The 18777-nt window shown below is 46.3% G+C and overlaps 1 protein-coding gene across 1 annotated transcript in view; it reads left to right on the top strand.

Moving 5' to 3' along the window:
* LOC142570573 (glucose dehydrogenase [FAD, quinone]-like) overlaps positions 1 to 5910 on the top strand; it is a 126637-nt gene extending 120727 nt beyond the window's left edge. The window contains exon 9 of the mRNA XM_075678945.1: positions 5766 to 5910. Coding sequence (XP_075535060.1) covers positions 5766 to 5910 — 145 coding nt within the window. The remainder of the gene's footprint in view (positions 1 to 5765) is intronic.
* The last annotated feature ends 12867 nt before the right edge of the window (positions 5911 to 18777 follow it).

The raw sequence follows: 18777 nt of genomic DNA, 5'->3' as shown, positions 1-18777 counted from the left end.
GTAAGACTTTAGCAGATTACATTGATGAACCTGCTTTATTTCCGCTTTACAGGTGGGCTCATAACATCGTGTGTCAGACAGTTTCTGAGGAAAGTTAGCAGGATCTTCCCATTCCACCTGAAGCTCTTTTTTCCGCGGTTGTCGCAGAATCATTACTTTATTGCGGACTTGAAATCGACGTATCCTGGCTGTCCAGTCGTAATACTGCTTTGACCTATGCTGGGCTTTAGACACGGCCATAGGCGTATCTACAAGGGGCAGGGGGGCACTTGGCCCCGCACACTCAGAACTGGGATCGGCGGGGGAATTAGGTCATTTGTCTGCCCCTTCCCCTTTTTTGAAAGCCGTGAAAATGGTGCCTGGAGTCGCGACTAAGAGCACTTGAACTTACAGAAAGCCGCTTGAAGTCCTCATACTGCGTTCTGGCCTTCAGGGTAGCCATCACCGGTATGCATATGGAACAAAGGGCTTACTCTGTTCCAGCTGGTAAATTTCCCCACCTCTGCAAGTCTGTAGCACTGTCTTTGAATTCTTAACCTAGGGCTTCATTCGTCAATAGTGCAATTTAATCTCATTAGTGCAACTGAAGTTCGCAGCACTGTCAAGAGTGCTGTAATTTATTTGGCCTAGAGTTCGCGGTTAAGCCGAGGCGGCGCAGAGCGTTCGCTTCTTGCTTCTAGCGCTCTTCATCCCGCCATCGTTGTGACAGGAAATGCTCTAGAGATTATTGAGTGAGATGTCTTTATATTTGTCTAAGCGTTGGTGGCAGCATGCTTGTCATATGCGTGTCTAACGGTTCGCGGGGAGGCAAGCCTCTTCCCCCACAGTCAGAAGTGAAAAGCAAAAGTAGGTCATCTGCGCAGGCCCCTACACACACACACACACACACACACACACACGCGCACACACACACACACACACACACACACACACACACACACACACACACACACACACACACACACACACACACACACACACACACACACACACGCTTTCAAATATTGAAGTAAATGGAAATATCCGTGCATTCCTGTCGTTCTCTGGCACCAGGCCCATTACACGAGGACAGAGCAGATTCTTAAGAGAATATAGGTTCCGCAATAGCAAATAATACATTAAATCCTCGTTATTCGCGCAGACAGTAAGAGAGCGGAATGCACTACCTGAACACGTCGTCAGTAGTTCAGGTGATATGCTTATCTAAAAAAACTAATTATATTTCTTCACTGCCTGAGCATTAATAATCAAATATATATGTGGATGTTTTTTCTGCAATTAATTGTTTTTGCAATGTGTTTGCACTAAACTTTTTACCGTGTTTACTCAAAATTATAATACCTTTGTGTATGCGAATTCTTAGGATTGACAAGACTTCCAGGAAAAAGTTTGTATTGCCCTCATTCTACAGTCAGAAGAGTTCGTGCTAATATTCACAGAAACTGTTAACCTTATTTGGAAGACCCTCTCATAGTTGGCTTTGTCTTCGGACCCTGCTACCACTTTAAACATCAAGCTATATGGCAGCATGTAATAAATAAACAAATAAGTAAATAAATAATATAGCGTGACCAAATTGAAGCAATACAAACTCTACAATTAGGACAATGTGTATGGCTTCTATTTAACAAGTAGCTATGTTCATAAACATGCCGGTACTTCTGTGTATAAGTATGCGTCTGTGTCACGAAATAAACCATCAGTTGGAAGTTAGCGCTAACTTTGTTCTTCGTTCCCTTTCTTTACCCCTTCCACCCTCCTTTTTGCTCTTTCTGAGCTGCGCTAGAAGCCTAAACAAGTCATGACATACCAACTCGCCCAAACTGCCACGCTTTTGACCTTCTGAACAGTGTTCCAGTAAACATGTCCAGGTCCGTCCAGATAATTCGTCGGTCTTATTGCGCACGTATGTTATGAAATAACTGTGCTAGAAAACAGATAGAATAAAATAACGAAGAACTCACTTTCTTCTTTGCTTACCTATGCAAAAAAGAATGGTTTTAAAAGGCTATGATCTGAACGCAGTGATTGACGCTACTGGCGCTCATGTAGCATCGCTGACTGAGACGCGTTCTTTTTTCCGGAAATAAATCGCGTGGTCATTTGTGCTTGCGAAAAGCAGTTTAATGTTTACTAGCAACACGGAGCTCAAAGAAACTTCAGCGGGCTTCTGATTACTGTTGCGCACAATTTGTTTCTTCTTGTGTACACGCCGTTAGTAACATTGAAATAGTATGGGTTTGACTTTGTTTATTGTTAGGAGCAGGATTTTGGTGTCATCATTTTTCGCCTAGCCGTAATATGCTTGTTATTGACATTTGTGATGCTAATTACTCAATTACTGTATGTTATCCAAACGTTCGTATATTACTCACTGGTTATACTGATTACCTGGATAACCTTTCGTCAGATGCTCTACCGCACTTGAGTTTATTTTGTGCTCAGGGTACCAATCATCTGAGCCTGTGTTAGGATTTCATCTTTAAATCAATTGTTTCCCAGTAAACGTGGTTTGCGTCATCTAGTTTAAGTGTAATAAACGTTGTTCTTAAAATAAGTGATTCGTCGGCCTTTATTTTACCTTCCGGGTCTGCCTGCCATGCCCATTTTCTTTTCACAGTTGATCTAGCAGTTATGCATCATCGAAATCACGCTAAACATGCAAAAAATTGTGCAGCTCTTATTTTGACGTTGTTAATCGTGATGTATATGTATTCATCAACAAAATCTTGCAGGCTTCTCACAGTGTTCTCTCAACACTCTCTGAATGATATTTCAATTCGAAGTTGCGTCCCTGAGAAAAGAGTTTTTTTTTTTTTTACTAAGGCTAAATTACCGTTCAATACGAGCGCGCCTTTGTTTAATCACACACTGAAAACGTTAGCGAATGAGAACTAACAAAGGTATTCTTCTGCAAAATTTAGCCCACTGTCGCGCTAGGATGCTTATCATTTTCAATCGTAGGAAGCAATTTTCAAATAAAAGGACCAATTTTTAAATAAGCGGCTTCTTGTAGTGTTGGCTTAAAATTCGAGACAATATGGAGAAGTGCTCGCGATACAACTCTTATAATACTGGACGGCACACTAATACATAGAAATGAATGTGTCAGCCTCATGACTGTGTCCGAGCCCTGTGGCATCCTTTAACAATTTTTCTGAATCCTACTTTTGAATATCTCCGAATCATCAACTTGCTTTTGATCCGACAGGTACAATAGAAAAATTGAAAACCTGGAAATAGCCTGGTCAGTTGGAACGGCCAACGTGAATTCTAAATTTCTTAGGGCGGTATCACTTATATGGACACTCGAGGCCTGCTTCTGACGTCGGCGTCACTTTTACGTACCGTACAAATTCCTAGGGCGACGAAAGAGAGTTGTAGCTAAGCGAGCTGGGGCCCTCTTTCTCGCTGTACTATAACGGCTACTGTCGAAAATGCTGTACTTATGCGAGTGAAAGCTTGCGAGGGTGAGCAGGCGAAGCGGCGGAATCTCGCATGCGCAAGTGAGGAGGGCGAGGTCCAAGCGCACGCCCTTATGTCGCGCACAAGGCACGGGGGCAAGGCGAGGGACGGGGCGTTTCTCTCCGGCCGCTGCCGCTTACGGCGCGGCCTTGCGGGCTGGCCGCGATGGCTCCGTCCCTTGAAGGCAATCTACGACGTGGCCAAAGTGCGTGCCCGCGCGGGCCTCATCTTCAAGGCGATCTGCGTTGTTTGCAGAGTGTGCGTGGTGCCGGAAGCGGTATGTATGCGCTGAGCTTGCGACGTTTCGTTCGCGTTCAAGCGAGAGATGCATGGAGGTCGATTCGATCAATACTGCTGTCGCGATTTCCCACTGCAGCGTTTTGACAGCGAGTTTCCGCGGTCATTGAACGAGATGTGTTCATGTTTACTTGTGGACGCGTGAGACTCGCTAATTTTGTTTAGTAAGCGAATGTTTACAAGCTTATACGGCCGATGAAACTATCCTTATTTAGTATAGATATCAATTAATTTGCTGTTTCATACGACTTTTCGCCTCTCGGGTGAAACTGCGACTTTTTATTTAACAAAGTATGCAGCTGTACTATCCTTTCGACGCTGTTAGACCAACTGAAACTAGCTGTATTCGATATTATTGGCCTTAGTGAAATCAGAAGAACTGGTGAGGCTTACGCATTGCTAAATAACGGCCATGACCTCCGCTATAGTGTCTCCCCGATAAGAAGCAATACCGCGTAGGATTCCCAATCCATAAGGACACAGCGGGCAACACTGACGAATTCTACAGCATTAACCAGAGGGCAGCCGTAGTCGTAATGAAACTTAATAAGAGATATAGATTGAGGGTAGTACAAGCCTACACTCCAAAATCCAGCCACGACGATGAGGAAGTACATCAGTTTCATAAAGATGTTGAATTAGCGACGAGGAAAGTGCAAGCTTGGTATACAGTAAAAATGGTTGACTTCAATGTAAAAGTGGGGAAAAAGCAGGCGAGTGACCTGGCACTTCGCAACTACGGCGTCGATTCTAGGAACGCTATAGGAGAGATGCTGGTAGAATTTGCATAAAGAAATAAGCTGAGAATAATTAACACCTTTTTCAGGGAATGTAAAAACAGGAAGTGGGCACCTGGAAAAGCCCTAATGGTGAAAAAATAAATGAAAATTAATTCACACTTTTTGCCGATCCCAGCATAGTGCAGGATGTAGAAGTGATAAGTAGGGTAAACTGCAGTAATCATAGGCTTGTGAGCGCTAGAATTCACCTCAATTAGAGCAGATAAAGAGTAAAATTGGTCAAGAAAAAACAGGTCAACTTACAGGCAGTAAGGTTAAAAGCATACAAATTTAGGCTGGTACTTGCAAACAAATATGCAGCCTTAGAACAGAGAGGTGATGATGATGACACAGAGGTAATTTATGAAACCGTAACGAGGCTGGCCTCAGAGGCCGCAATTGAAGTGGGAAGCAGTGCTCCATGGCAACCAGTAGGCAAGCTCCCCCAAGCAACAGAGGACCAAAGAAAGAAACTACAAAGAATGAAAGTGTCCAACTCAAGAGATCAGATAGAATTCGGGAAACTGTCAAAGCTCATCAACAAAGTGAAAATAAGTGATATTCGAAACTATAAGGTGAGAAATACTGATGAAGCCGTAAATAACGGACGCAGCCTAAAATAAGTGAGAAGGAAACTTGGCATAGGACAAACCAAGATGTATGCACTGAAAGATAAACAGGGTATTATTACCAGCAATCTCGAATGTATAATAAAAGCAGCGGAATAAATCTACACCGACCTGTACAGTACCCAGAGGACTCAGGAGTACTCTATTCGAAACAATAATAGGAAAGCGGGGATAGTTATCTGTTTTCAAGTTAGTGAATTACAAAGTCGGTATTCTATTTTAAATTCCGAAAGTTATTATGACCAATTTACTTCCACTACGTATATAGAGACATTATTGCTTGGAGAAGTGGTGCTCCGAATCTGGCTTGCAAAAAAAAAAGAAATCCATGCTGCGTCAGTGATGTTGTGGTTGTCAAATGCGTGTTATTGTTTTTAATGCTGCCACTTGCCAGCGGTAATTGAATAAGTAAATTAATGGCTCTTAAATTCGCGTATATCTGCTAGGAGGAGTTTTTCTTTCTCATGGGGAGGGGGGGGGGAGTGGGGGCGTGTTGATGGAGTTGGGATTAAGTTCTATTTAGTGGGACGCAGCTTCCCGCATTAAATTCTCAATGTGCTCCTTCTAATCCTGTGCCATTGCACTCGTTTCGCAGGGTCCTTGGCGGCGTTAAAAAACTGCGGGTTGTGGATGCCTCATCGATGCCTGACCTTACTGCGGGAAACCTTAATGCACCCCTTATGATGATGGGACACCGAGCAGCCGCCATGATTATCGAAGACAACTCGGTTCAAGAGTAAAAACAAGTAAAACCGTCTCATGAACAAGAATCGATATGCTGCTTTTAAATAAAAGCCCATGTCACGACCTACAGTGGGTGCCCAGATATGCTGCGACCCAGAAGTGCGCCCCACGGGGCGCAAGACCGCCGTTAGAACCCTTACGCAGCACTCTTCGACGATGGGGCGTTCAACTTTTCAACCTCTCCGCAAATACCAAATTATAGTCGATACAAAATTGTACGTCAATCACTTGTAAGGGCCCATTCAAGCTTCCCCCGTTCCTGGAGGAATGTTACGTAGCTAACCGATATTGCGTAGTGTACTTCATCGCATTACCATTGACCGTGGTTGCCAGTTTGTTTCCGAAGTCGTTGCTTATCTTGTGCGACTTTTAAGTGGAAAGCTTTGTCATGCTAATCCATGCGAAAGTGTTCACTGAAGACGTTAACTTGACCGGGACAAACCTGCACTTATGTGCATTCGAATCACAACACTCCGACATGGTACCACTAATCCTTTATTCCTGCAATAATGCGGAGCATGGCACCACTACCCCATGAAAATCCCACCATTGCTCATGATGATTTTACGCTAGACGTGATAGAAATATGCTGGGCATGATTGTGGATATGATTGAATTGATTGTGGGTATACTGTGTGAATGGTGGGTGAAGTTGCAGATGGTGGGATGTATTAGTGGTATACTTACTGGGTGGCTTTTCTCCATGGTGTGCGTGCAGGGGGGATAGTGGGATACATATTGGTTGACCTGTGTAAGTGGTGGGTGAATGAGAATGCACTGGGTGAACGGTGGGTGTGCTGCGTGGATAGTTGGGGCCCTATAACGTAAACTATTCCCATATGTTTCTATTCCGATCTCCTGACGTCAAATTTGCGTAACCACCGACGAAAGCACTGGGCGGTCGCCCGCAGGGTTGTCTGAACAGACCAATCAAATTCTCTCCTCCTTCATAGGAGGTCACTTCTGTTTGCTTGAAAAACGAATAACATTGCCTACACTGAGCGTCTTGTCGTATCTACTTGGCTGACAAGAGGCGAGGAGAACGCTCAAGTGCAGAAGGATTCACTGGGGCAGAGCCAGTGCACTGAAAATCGATATCCGGATGAAGAGGGTGGTGCCGGCGTCTGCGATTGGTCGGCTTTCCCTTACTTAGATTGTGGTGTGGTGGCTGGTCGAAAATCACGGCGACATGCAACGGAAGCTTAAGAATGACGCTAAAATTGACGCTCAGCGAAGAATAGTTGGCAGAATTAGGTGGTAAACGTGCCGAAAGGGCTAGAAAACGTTACACTGCCACGCAAGAAGTTTTATTATACGCAAATACACCCATGCTCTCCGGCAAGTGCGAGTAACCAGCGTCTCAGCGATCGGCGGCAGCCATCTTTTATTCCTTTCGGAACGGGGCAGCCTGCGGCTATTCCGAAGAAAATTCAGTTTTGTTCGGCATAATAATGTATCTTTATCGCGCACACGTCACTTTGGCGTGGTGATGTTGTGCGGTTTTGTGGCGTCGCACGACAGGCAGGTGAAGTGGGTCGAGCCCGAAAACCTTTTACCAATAGCCGAGGGCTAATGGCGAAAAAAGGTCGAATCAGAAATAACTGTTTTTCTTTTTTCTGTCAAATCATGCATAATCAGTGCGTACACATCATATCAGATGGGGAGGTATCGCAGTTTTCGTGACGTCGCGTGACAGACAGGTGAAGTGGGCATGGTCGAAAAAAGTTTTTGACCAATCGAGGAGGGCTGATAGCCGAATTGGAATAGAAAAGTTTGGAATAGTTTTACGTTATAGCGCCCTTGGATACATACGGAGTGCGTTGTGTGAATAGTGGGTGAATTGTGTGCATGCCGGGTGAATCGTGGGTGTACTGAGTGAATGGTGGGATACATAGTGGAAGGATAATGAGTGAATGTATGCGAGAGCAAGAAAATGATAAGTGGCTTATGGAATAGTAGTGACACCGTGATGATGGCAGGTTCATGATGTAATCCCTTCATTTCTCATATAGTATCACTCTAGTCCCATTTTCTTACCTATATACTTAGGTGCACATGTGACTTTCTAAAATTAATTGAATTAAATCGTGATTATAAATATGAAATATCGCACCCTGATAATTTCGTCTCTAGTATTATTACATTTTTATTATTGTAATGATTTCAGTATTTCATGTTGGTTTTCGTACACTATAACATGTCACTGCTTTGCTAACCTTTGTAGGCAGTGGGAGCAGGTCAAGCTGCTTCAGTGCTGCTTTTTCTTGTACCATTTCTCGTGTGCAGCACATGATAATTAATATTGAATTCAATTTAATTTGGAAACACTGATGGTGATGGTAGAGCGTGCTGTATATTTATGTGCTACTACAATGCAGTGGCTATGGTGAACTGCATGCCCTTGAGCTTGATGAAAGCACCACAGACTTTCTCTCAGTGGATGTTGGGAGACCAATAGCATGAAGGCAATCCTCAAGACAAACTGAAAATTCTTCTAATATAATTTGTTTTTTAATGGGTATAAATGATAATCATACATGTGGCACATTAAGGGAGAATACCATATTGAGAAAGTTTCCCGAGTGATAGCACAAAAGGACCAACAAAAATTTTAAAATAACTGAAAGACAATACTCTTTGAGGCAACTACAATATAATTGTGCACTGTTGAAGAATCGTTCTGTATCCTGTAGATGAACAGGAAAAAAATGCGTAAATTAGGTGGCTGACAATCACTTATTTCGATGCACGGTCTGGACACCTACATCTGCCTGTGTAGTTTCGAGATGCACCCAGTTGAAAAAGTACTCCATACCACTTTGGTGTATTCCAGTAATTTCTAGTTTAAATACCAGCACAGTCTGTTGATACCTGGCACACAACCATAGTGGTCTCCTCTCATCTGGTATGCACACCAGGATGGTTTAGTGCTACCTGGTACGCATGCCACCGTAGTCTAGTGCAGGGGCGTAGCCAGGGGGAAAGGACTTACGGGCCTTTTTTGGTTCTGTCATGCACCTCCGACAAAACAACCCCTGGCGCCGGAAATCATTCTGGATTTTGTCTAGAACGCCTTTTTCACTCTCGAAAAGGCATTTCAGTGCGGACATTGTGAACTTGGGCTGGATTTCGTGGCGACGCCTGTGCGCCTTGAGTCACATAACGCAAGGAGCCCGTCCGAGCAAAAAGGTTTAAGGGCGTTTTGATGGTGAGTGGGCTCGTCACGGTGTCTCGCGGAGGCCGCCGTATTCACGAAGCGCATAGATTTCAATTCCGAAACCTTATGGGTATAAAGTTCTCATAAAATTTTGGTGCAAAAGGTGCATTGGCATTTCGAAAGTCGTGCTTTCAATTTTAAATTCCGTAACTTTGTGGGTTTATTGTTGTTGTAAACATTTGACACCAAAGGTGGATGACTTTTCTGAAGCACGTCGGACCATACAACGAGATAAAACCAAAGCAACACACTATAGACAAGGTGACAAATCACGCAGCGAGATCCGACCTGAGGAAGCGATGTGGTGGTTTATTTGTGCCGTCAAGCCGCAGAAAAGAATATCAAAATTTTTAGTCACCTGCGCGAAACATCCATGTCAAGACACTAAAGCCAGCAAAGGTAACTACGTTCTTATTTATTTTTCTACTTTGAATTTTATTCGCAAAAACCCATTCCGCCTGTTGCATTTTCAAGGTATTGCTACCCGCGGGTTGCTAGAGCCAGATTGCATTTTTTTAGCGCGATAGCGTTAAGGAGCCCGTGTCGTAGAAAATCAGGTGTCGGCGTTGGACGTCGTTTCGGCAAAAAGATTTTCTAAGCACTCATACCCAGGTCCTTCATGTGACACAAGGAACTTACTGAAACAATTGAATTTCTCAATAATGTGAAAAGTTGGGCGTCTTGCTGATTAACCTTCATACCGTGGTGGTGAAGCAGCGCACTGACAAGTACAAGGTGAATACACACAAGTGTCGTGCAGCGAGTGTCGTGTATTTTTGTGTGTCCTCGCCTTGTCCTTGACAGTGCGCTGCTTCACCACCACGGTACGACGAATCCCTCAAGCTAAAATACGTGCAAGAATCGTAAACTACGACTTACACGCAACCTACAGAGATGACAGCTCTCGGATTGCAATTTTACTATGCGAGAAAACTCAATTATCTTACACGAGAACTCAAAGAAACCCTTTTTTGAACGTTTCTACAATTCACAGAGCGACTGCGGCGTTCGTCATTTTTGCACGCCGGCGCGCTGTTGTCTTGGGGTCCATGGAGCGGCGCGCCTGGTTCCTTGCAATACCTCCAGCTGGCGCTCGTCTCCGCCGCATCATGGTCCACACAAGACGCCGCGTTTCCCGGTAAACATTTAGGTGGCACACGGCACACGCTCCAGTTACCGGGAAGTGTGAGAAGCTGTCGCGGATCGTTGAATGCTATCGCCTTCCACTCTCAAAAGCGAAGCTTAGGGGTGCTCCACATTTTCTCTCGTGTTACCCCGACCACCGCGCAGCGCACTTCAGTGTGCTTTCGTTTTTCTCTGGCCGAGTGTAGTTTCCCCTGGCAGAGTTTTGGAACGCTTTCTGGCTAGCAGACAAGAAAAAAACAAAGGTCGCTCACCGCACTCACTGTGGGGACTCGACTGATTGCAACGTGTTCGCTTGAGCGCAACCTCTCCGGAAAGTCTTGTATTGCCGGTGTAGGATACCGAGCAGTATGCGTCTGGTTCTCTGTGGAATAAGCGTCTCACGATTACTTCGATATTCCTTCGGTAGCCACAGTAGGTTCCCAAAGTAGGCATTCGATCGTGGCCAACATGCCTTCCTTTGCGCTTTTTTTTCATTTCGGTGGCCCCGTCCCACGCACAAAAGAAAAGACATTGTTGCGACTGTCGCATGGCGAAAGTTCGAGTTTGTTACTGTTTCTTTTGCGGAAAGTAATGGTCCATGGGACGGTTTAGTTGCCGGATACTGTTATTATATTATTGCGAGAGCAATTATATGTACACTCTAGACGCACTCCTGCCGTCGCCGTCGCCCTCATTTTCCGTATAAAGTCCAAGGTTGATAACATTGTGACCGCGCGCCGCATGCTGCATATGCGAGCGAAAGCGCAGGGTGGGTGAGGAGGTGGCATGGGTGAGACTGGCATGGCCCAGTCTAGCGCCACCTTCCGTCGCGCGTGATACATCAGGGGAGTGGAGGGAAGAGGAGGGGTCCTAGGATTCTGCGATCTGTGAATCTGTGATTGCGCAACATGTTTATATGCCTTGTTTGACGCATTATATACTGTGACATTTTCTTAGATACCTAGATTTATTGGAGACTTATACGTATATTTAAAAATCGTATCGCGAGGTTTTTTTGTATACGTGCACTGAACTTTGTTTCCAGTGTCACGTTTTTGCCCTTTATCAAGCTGTATTTTCGAATTTGTATATTCCATTGTGTCTTCCCATTTATAAGGCACGAGGGTGAGCCAAATGAAAGTGAGCCAACCCACCCCGCGCAATAATGGTTCGGATCATTATCTGCGAGGCTTATGCGTAGCACAGAAGGAGGTCTGTCTCATCTAGAAAAGTAACAAGCAGGTGCGAAGATTAAATGTTCTTTATAACTCTCATACACTGGGTTGAACATAATTGCATGGCCTATTGGACGCTTCAAAATTTGAACAGCGTGGCGTCGTGAGGATTTTGGCAGCTGAAGGTGTTTCCCAAAAAGAACTTAGTCGCTGTATGGTTTCCGTGTAGGTTGAGCATTGCGTTTCATTGGCCACTGTGAAGCGTTGGAGCAAGCAGTTCAAAGAAGGACGTGAAAGTCGCAAAGAAGATCCAAGACCGGGCCTGAGGCACAGTGCAATCACCCCCAATATAATTGCAAAGGTTGATGAACTGATTATACAAGAAAGGAGCATAAGTATCGATGAACTGGCAGGGCGTGGGGAACATCAGTCACGGTTCGGTTCACACCACATTTCATGGGTATCTCGTTTATCGGCTCTTGTGTGCGCAATGGTTGCCCTAGATTTTGAACCATCACCAGAAGATGGAGATGTTCCGTGCTGCCTTGACTCATCTTATCTGGTACCACAATGAGGGCGACGACTTCTTGTGTGCAGTTTTCACCGGGGACGAATCGTGGTGCCACTATTATGAGCTTGAAACACGACGGCACGGCTTACAGTGGAAACATTTCAATTCAACACCCCCTAAGAAAACAAAGGCCGTCATTTTGGCCGGAAAGGTGTTGGCTTTTTTGTTGCAATCGTCAGGAGTCATTACTGAAAGAATTTGCTAAACCTGGTAAGACTATCAAAAGTTTCCCATACTTCGAAACACCGGATGGGCTGCATGTCGCAATCAATAATAAATGAAGTGGAAAATTGACAAATCGAATAACCTTGAATAACCGTCCCCACTTTGCTGATGTGGCTAACACAAAACTGGCAAAATAGGAAACGCTGCAACAGTTACCGTACGGCACAGTCCTATTTCCTTGCGACTTCCACAATTTGGAGCAATTGAACAAACAGCTGAAGGAAACCAGATTCTTATCGGACGATGACGCGAAAGAGTGAGTTAAGGATTTTTTGAAGCAGCAACCCAAGGAGCTTTGTGAGAAGGGAATCACGCGACTCGTTAGTCAATGGGACAAATGTCTAAATGGTCATGGAGACTACTCTTAAATAAAGTACCCTCTTTGTCATATATACGCACTGGCTCACTTTCATCTGACTCGCCCTCGTATATTTTGCAGAACTCCTGCTCTTTACATATGCTCTCTGTTCGGACTATTTCGGTGCAATTACTCTGAATACATGTGCGGCGACTGCTACTCCTGCGCAATACATTAGAATAAAGGACAGCCTCATTGAGATTTTTCCCTGGCCATTCCATATGTAGAAGAATGTAAAAAAGGTTCTTGAATGACGAAATTTCGTTAAGATATTTGTCCTCAATTTCTTCTATTACATTTTTCATATCAGCGGCATGTACTTTATTCCTGGATGGACTGGTTTGCGGCATGTACTGCTTTGCATGTACTGCAACTTTCGTTGCCTTTGCTATCGGCGTTTGTCCAATGGCCATTAGCTTGATGGTACGTGCCATCTGAGAGCACGGTGCAAAGGCGTGGGCCTGGACATACTGTTACATATTACAAAATGCTTACAGTATTAACCACTGTGTTTCAATGCACCGGGCACGCTCATTTTTCCTACGGAGCACGGACTCGCGTTGACGCATATTTCAAAAATGTATTTTTAAGGCGTCATTCCTCTTTGGCCTATTATGCGTGTTTGTTACATTCATGGTTCGTGTTTTTTCCAAAGGTAAATGTAGAAACTCAATACAAACGCCGCAATCAAATGTCACAACAACTTCGAGATCGCACGTCATCTATTTTTGCATACTCGGCTTGATGAATTCTTAAAGCGAGATGTGTTAAAAAGATGCCCTCCTAACATCGCCGTGCGAGTTCTATCTGCCGGCGATCTGAACTTTTCATGCAGGGCGACTAAATGGCGCATAGCGTGTCATATCGCTGCCGCCTCTAGGGAAATAAACGCGAATTGGCGCGTTCTGACTTTTATAAGTAAATTGTTGCTTTCGGAAGCCGCGGAGCTTGAGGTTTCTCAACATGCTAACTTGCACGAGCGAAGGTATTGTGATGTTTTTTTATCTGCTCTAATACATGCGCGTGACGACATATAGGCACAATACTTGGCTACGGCGATCAGGACCCACCTTTCGAATAAGGCACATAACATTTTTGGTGAAGCCAGCATTTCTCTTAAACTTGTTTCTGGTTTAGTACGTCGCATAGACCGAATACACTAATACGCGAACTTCTTAAGTCGGCGAAAAAGAGAGCGACCGGCCTATGTCATACTTCGGGGATGGTAGGGAACTAAAGCTTCGCTCTACATCTGGAATAGTCAGATGAATATTTTTCATACACACATTTTTGTATATGACTTTCTGCAAGGATGAGATGGGCGGATGTGCGATTTGAAGGGCGCCATATAGTTTTCCATCAAATTTAGCTGTCCGTAAGGATAGCGTCAGAGCGTTTGTCGCAATGCGTCACAGGAAAATGAAGTTGTATGCATAAATATGTGCAGCCGTGCGCGTTGGAAGGGCTGTGGCAATGTTTATAGAAACAGTGTCCCCAGCCAAATGGTGGATTTGTCCGGTCCCGGTTTTATGCAGCCTTTTTATCAACACTTTCAGCATAAATTCACGAGTTTGCGGGTGGAAGAAAAGCAATTTACAAGCACATGTCGCAGCCACAGGCGTCGCGGTGGCTTAGGGGCAATGGTGTTGCGCTGCCAAGCTCGACGCAAGCTTGGCCGCGCAACGACGTAAGCATAAGCTATCACCTCTTCAAGTCCGCTTTTCTATGGACTAAGACGGCACAGAGACCTATACTACTGGCATCAGTGCGCAAGTACATGTGTTACCTGCATACGTCATTTATGTTCTTGAAATTTCGTCGCCCTGGGGCGTTTCCCACTTGAACTCGACATCACATTTAGTTACATATGTCAGCGATGCGTGAAAAATCCTTGACAAAGCGCCTGTAGTAGGCACACATGCAAAGGAATCAATCCATTGCCTTCTTGTCAATAGGCTGCTTGAACTTTGCGATGGCACCTGTTTTTTGGGGGTAGGGGCGGACTCCAGATTTGCTGATCACGTGGCCCAGGAACAGAAGCTCATCGTAAGCGAAGCGGCACTTTTCCGGCTTCAGATTGAGCCCTGATGACTTGAGGGCCTTAAGTACTGTCGCGAGCTGCTTAATATGATCACCGAAATTTTTGGCGAAAACCACGCAGTCATCCGAGTAGACAACATAGGTCTTCCACTTTAACGCTGCTCTCTCCGTGTCCATCACGCGTTGAAACATTGCAGGCGCCGAGCAGAGACCGAATGGAATGACATTGAACTTATTTAGGCCGTGTGGTGCGATCAAAGCGGTCTGTCCTCGATCCTTCTCGTGAACCTCTATTTGCCAGTAGCCAGTCTTGATATCCATCGGCGAGAAGTATTCAGCATTGGAGAGCCGATCTAATGCGTCGTCTTCCCGTGAGAGAGGGTATATGTGCCTCTTCGTGACCTCATGCGGTCGACTATAATTGACGCAGAAACGCAGGGTTCCATCCTTTTTCTTCACCAAGACTACAGAATAAGCCCACGGGCTTTTTCACCCTGTATGGTGTCATCGCGCGGAAGTTCGTCGACATGCTCCCTTATAGCTTCAGGTTCTCGCGTTAAAAGGTGGCAAGTGCACTGGCGAAGCGGTCGAACGCACTCTTCGGATATAATGCGATGCTTTACAACTGGCGTTTGTCGAATCCTCGATGACGTCGAGAAGTAGTCTTGTTATCGTCGATGGAGACTTTGTAGCCGTTGTCGCTTACTCGGGGGAGGCTTCGATTTATGTCGAAGACCAGTTCAGGGACTATGGGCGTCGAGGTAGATTCGACCGAATCCGAGAGGGCAAGCGTTTTGCTGGGTTCCACATTTTACTCAAGTTATGCGATCGCCGTGCCCTTGTTGACGTGTCTCAACTCCTGGTTGAAGTTGGTCAGCACTACTTCCACTTTTTTTCCCGTGCGTTCGAGCGATCCCTCTAGCGAAGCAAATGTCCCAATCAAACAGTAGACGTTTATCACTTTCGATGACGCCTTCTACGTCTGAAGTTGTTTCCGTGCCCACGGAAATGACTTTGATGGAGCGTGGGGGGAAGCTCAATTGATCTTCGAGCACACTCAAAGCGTGGTCACTATGGGAGCTCTCCGTTGGTATCGCGTGATCTTCGGACAGCGTTGCCGGCTGTAACCTCAGGTCAATGATTGTGCCGTGTTGGTCCAGCGAGTACATGCCGAGAATTAAGCCGCGCAAGCGGTTGGAGGACGACTAACGTCGCAGGGTAGGTCCGGTCATGAACGGTAATTCTTGGCACGCAGATTCCAGTCGCCGTTATTAGGTGTCCTCCAGCAGTTCAAACTTGAGGACGTCCCATGTAGTCTTGACTTTCTTCACCTTGGCGGCGAATAATCTACTGATGACGGAGTAGTCAGCTCGAGTGTGTATAAGAAGAAGCATAAGAATAAGAATAAGCCATCAAGAAGCACGTCGAGGTCTGTGGTTCTATGCCTTCCGTTGCAGTAACGTCCTGGCGTGGCATCATGGCTGTGTCCCGTTGACTTATGGCTGGTACCTGACATCGTCAGGTTGTCTTTTGTCGGCATATTTTTTGGCTCCCAGGCTTTGTCGGCATGGCGGCGTGTCGTCGAAATGGATCTTGAAGTGTCATCGTCGGCGGCGGAGGATTTTCGTCATTTCGACGTACAGCAACCGCACCCCCATTGGTTGCTGCTTTTAGTTTTCGGGATAGGGGCTGACAGCCCGGCCGGCGGCTGGGCCAGTGTATGGTCGGCGCTGCGGCGTCTGCTACCATCCTGACGGTGGCGAACGGGGCTGCCGTCAAGGCTCCACTGAGAGGCGGCGAAGTATTCGGCGATATCACGAGTGCGTTCACGTAGCTTCGGCCGCGAAGCCTTCACGGCGAACACTCGTAATCCCATTTCCCTGTGCGGACACCGGCCGTATACACGGCCCGCTTCTCAGTAGTAGTAGCAGAGCAGGCGGTGGTCCGCAGTGCGCCAGACGTCTGTCTTCGTTAGGTAGTTGCGCTTGACAACAGCTGGGCAAGCTGGAGGCGATGGCGCCAATGGACGACGAAAGTGCGTCGTTATGGCACCATGGCGCCGTCGCGCAGGATTAAATTAAAGGCGGGTGACGGCCGCGTAGGTCATGGCTTCAGGCTGGGCCTTTAGCGATTCCGGCTGCCCTTCAGAGAGCCCCAATAAGCGCTGGATTTCTCCTCGCGCGACGAAAGATCTCCTGCGATCTTTCAAACATCCTTTGAAGCTCCTCTCGCAAGCCCACTCTAATGATGTTGCGCAGGTCGTCTGTGCCCAGTGATTCAACATCGGAAGCGGGCGTTGGCTGAACTACCTTTCCTTAATTTCGAGTGTTTTCTGGATTGTTGTGGCCTCAGAAGCAAATTCATAAACTGTCTTGGGCAGGTTGCATATCAATCCGGCCCAGCGCTCTTCGTTGACGCGCCTCATCAAGAGGCGAACTTCTGGAATGTTGGGGCCGCAGTGTCTGGAGAGGCGAGTATTCTCTGAGAAGATCGCAATTTTCTCATTGGGTAGTTGTACTAGGGCTTCTAGGATAGGTTCGGCATTTATGCAGGACGTTCGTAAAAGTCCGCAGGAATCTGCTGCAGAACACGCCCCATGTTGTCTGGGTCGACTCCCTGTTCGCAAAACTCGTTTTGTCGCTGTAGAGAGGGATTGGAACGATATAGAAAGTCGTCCTGTCCGGCGCTTTCTAATGGGTCGTCCTCTTCAGCGCTTTGCTCGTGAGTGCTGCTCGTGCAGGGGGTCAGTGCCCCTCTCTAATAGTCGGTCGCAAACGCCGGTGACTAAAAAACGCCTTTACAAGTGGTGGAGGGTATCTTAGGCTAAAACGTCAACCTTGGAACTATGATCCCGTACCCTACACTCAACCATGCCTGAAGACGCAGCCGAACAAAGGCCTCCTACTCCATCCCACCAAGTGCCTCCTCAGTCAGTCCTGTGCTCTGGTGCGCCTCTACTACTGCACAGCGACTCCATAACGCAGCAGCTCCATAACTTTGCGCGTTTGCTGCTTCGCTACTGCGTGGGGTGCTACTGCTACTGCGTGGGGTGCACTCTTCAGGTACAGCAGCATAGTGGTGGACACATTCGAAGCTCTCTTATTCCGCACTTCCAATGGCCGAGCACAGCTTAGGGGAAACTAACTCGGTGCGCCTGAGCTGTTTTGCTGGAAGCTGTAGATCGTGCTCGCACAGATTTCTTGTTTTTCTTTTTCCTGGCACATTAGGCAGAAGGCGCCTAGGATACTCGGGAAATATCGTGGGTATGGCGTCGGGTTTCAGGCGTGGTTTATCGCGGGGAAACTAGTGGATAACGCCGTTCACGGTGATAGAGAACACGCGCTCGATAAAACTGTTTTCGAAATGTTTTTCACAAACCACAGCAGTTGATGTGACCCTTCAGTCCGTTCTCCTGAGTATTCTTGCCTATTCTGCTAGCTGCTTCGCATCAGATGGTGTGTGTGTGTGAAAACATTTATTGGAATGTTGTCCGGAGGCTCGACTTCTTAAGTCAAGGCGGGCCGCTCCCACATTGTCACTGTCAGGCCAAGCCTTTCAGCGACATCATGGGCCCTGTGAACGGCCCTTAGTTGGTCCTGAAACAATGGGCTTTCAATCCTTTTCTCCCACTGTGTCCATTCTTCAACGAGGTTGGGGAGAATCGCGGGGCACCCCGCCAGCATATGTCTGATTCCAATGATGCCATTACAATCGTTGCAGTCCATCTTAATCTCCCTCTCTGGATATATTTTATTAATGGTGTACGGTGTGGGATATGTACCTGTTTGCAATAAGCGCAGCGAGACTGCCTGAGCCCTGTTCAGTTTTGAATGTGGCAATGGGAATTGCCTGCGTCCTTCTTGCATCAGATGGTGCATTGAACAAGGATACACGCTCTTTGTTCGAGCGGTAACCAATTCTACACAGCGGCACAAGCAGGTCCTCTCGTTGCACTGTCTCTTTAATTCGGCATTTTTTCACAGCGACGACGGAGGGGGTTGCGGGGAGATCACCGACATAGCTGAATGGACCAATGGCATCAATCAGGCGTGCAAACAGGCTGAGGAGGAAATAGAATTAGATAAGAAACAAGACTGGGTTTACAGCCACATGAGAACACTGTGGCAAAAGGAAAAATAGTCAGAGACCGAG

The sequence above is a fragment of the Dermacentor variabilis genome, chromosome 2 (assembly GCF_050947875.1).
Source record: "Dermacentor variabilis isolate Ectoservices chromosome 2, ASM5094787v1, whole genome shotgun sequence".
NCBI lineage: Eukaryota > Metazoa > Arthropoda > Arachnida > Ixodida > Ixodidae > Dermacentor > Dermacentor variabilis.
The sequence above is the reverse complement of the archived record's forward strand: the minus strand, read 5'-3'. Positions and strand labels throughout refer to the sequence as shown.